The sequence below is a fragment of the Mandrillus leucophaeus genome, unplaced genomic scaffold, assembly GCF_000951045.1.
Source record: "Mandrillus leucophaeus isolate KB7577 unplaced genomic scaffold, Mleu.le_1.0 Scaffold1689, whole genome shotgun sequence".
In the NCBI taxonomy this organism is placed as follows: Eukaryota; Metazoa; Chordata; class Mammalia; order Primates; family Cercopithecidae; genus Mandrillus; species Mandrillus leucophaeus.
In genome coordinates, this window is record NW_012101686.1 from 5,774 (window position 1) to 8,156 (window position 2,383).

General features: G+C 58.7%; 1 protein-coding gene across 1 annotated transcript in view; it reads right to left on the reverse strand.

The window, feature by feature from the left end:
* The window catches only part of LOC105537083 (transmembrane channel-like protein 4), a gene marked incomplete at its 5' end in the record, with an annotated part of 22,363 nt that overhangs the window by 4,206 nt on the left and 15,774 nt on the right, over window positions 1–2,383 (reverse strand). The window contains 2 exons of the mRNA XM_011976556.1: window positions 271–549; window positions 1,454–1,588. Coding sequence (XP_011831946.1) covers window positions 271–549; window positions 1,454–1,588 — 414 coding nt within the window. The remainder of the gene's footprint in view (window positions 1–270; window positions 550–1,453; window positions 1,589–2,383) is intronic.

Here is a 2,383-nt window from a genome sequence, read left to right on the forward strand (position 1 = left end):
TCACTGCAACCTCTGCCTCCCGGGTTCAAGTGATTCTTCTGCCTCAGCCTCCTGAGTAGCTGGGATTACAGGTGTGCCCCACCACGCCCATCTAATTTTTGTATTTTTAGTAGAGACGGATTTTCGCCATGTTGGTCAGGCTGGTCTCGAACTCCTGACCTCGTGATCCCCCCACCTCAGCCTCCCAAAGTGCTAGGATTACAGGTGTGAGCTACTGCGCCCAGTCTCTCTTCTTCCTTTAAAACCCCGAACTCCAGGTTCCAAACATACCCTCTCCCATACTTCCTCTGTAAGACCTCTGGCATCCCAAACTTCCATTCCCTCCCTCCATCGTTGGAAATATAGGTTCCAGGACCCGCTTCCTCTTCCAAGACCCTCCGCACCTGCAGCGCCACGATGCTCTCTGTAGCCCAGTAGACGCCATAGAAGGCTCCCCCAAGGAGTGCGATCACCAGCAGGTTGAGCAGCACCTGCACCAACCAAACCCTGGCTTCCTGGCTCAGAGTCCCCACAGCAGCCTGGCGCCGCACCAGTCTCCTCCAGCTCCACCTGAAGGCAGGAGAGATGTCAGCTTGGACTCCATTTCCCAAGGCGCTGGCCTCTGGGTTCCCCAGGCCTGGCTCTCCAGAGATCCTCCTCAACGTGAACTGATGCAGCCATCTCCCCACCAGCTAACAACCTCTGCAGTCCCGGTTCCACCCGCTCCGGGGCGCTCTAAGAAACCAGTGGCCCTTTACAGCCCCGCCCCTCCGCGGCCGGATCCAGCAACCCAAGCCCCCATCCCTGCACGGCCAATCTCAGCACCCAGGGCCCCGCCCCTGAAGCTCCGCCCAACACCCCCAAGATCCGCCCCTGGTCAGCCCTGCCCATCAGAGGCTCCGCCCCCAGGCGGCCCTGTGCTTAATGCCTGGACTGAAGTTCCAGTTCATCTATATCAAGATGCCCCGCTGGCTGCTCCCATCACTTAACTTTGAACCAAATTGCCTTAAAGCCCCGCCCGCTTCTTGTGCTTGCTTTTTTTGGTAGAGAGGGAGCCTCCCTATGTTGCCCAGGCTGGTCTCGAACTCCTAGACTCAAGCGATCCACCTGCCTCGGTCTCCCAAAGTGCTGGGGTTACAAGCATGAGCCACCGATCCCAGCCTTGGCGCATCCTTTTCCTACACTCTTGGATCTTGGGTAGCCCTATCGCGGCCTCCTCTCAACCCTCTCATCCCCAGGACCTGCCTTTCTTGGAGAAGGAGCTGCCTAGCGTCTCTCCGGAGGCCCCATCACCGGGTTAGGCCCTGTGCGTTATGTCAGCCCGGTCCTGGTCCCTACCCTGTTGCAGACCCCGCCCCCTAGTCACACCTAGGCCCCATCACCGGGTTAGGCCCCGTGCGTTATCTCAGCCCAGTCCGGTCTGGTCCCTACCCCGTTGCATAACCCGCCCCCTAATCGCACCTGTAATTCGTACCAGATGATGTGCTGGCACAGCCGCACGTGGACGTCCCCGCAGAGGCCGAAGTCCCAGGCCAAGAACACCCGGTGGCTGTAGCTGGTCAGATCCCCGGACTCCGCCAGCAGTGTCTGCTTCAGCCCAGACACCGAACTGAGAGGGGAGATGGGATGTGAAAGGACAGCCAGGAACGGGGGTTATGGGGGGATCCCTCATATTGGGACCAATGGGGAAGACGAACCCTAGGGCCTTGGGTACTGGGGGAGCTGCCATCAGATGGGGAAAGAGTCAAAGAGCCGGAGACACCTACAGTCATTGAAGGCAAAGTCCAAGGGAGATTCAGAGACAGGCCTGGGGCACAGGCACCCCACAGAGAGAGGCAGAAACCTGGGAGACAGGGACAGAGCCCCGGAGTGAAGGGGGCAGAAACCCAGAGTGAAAGGGACAGAGGCCCTGAGAAAGACAGAGATGTGGAGGAGGGACAGAGGCCCCAGAGGGAGATTTGGAGAAAGGGAGACAAAGACAGTGAGAAAGGAGAAACTAAATCTACAAAAGATGGGGGTCAAAGACCCATAAGAAGTACAGGCACCTAGAGAACGGGGCTGGGCGGGAAGACCCAAGAAGAAGACCGAGACCCAGAGAAGATGGCAAGTAAAGACTCAAGAGATGGGGGCACGCCAGGCGCCATGGCTCACGCCTGTAATCCCAGCACTTTGGGAAGCCCAGACGGGCGGATCACGAGGTCAGGAGATCGAGACCATCCTGGTTAACACGGTGAAACCCCGTCTCTACTAAAAATACAAAAAAATTGGTCGGGCGAGGTGGTGGGCGCCTGTAGTCCCAGCTACTCGGGAGTCTGAGGCAGGAGAATGGCGTGAACCCGGGAGGCGGAGCTTGCAGGGAGCTGAGATCTCACCCCTGCACTCCAGCCTGGGCGACAGAGCGAGA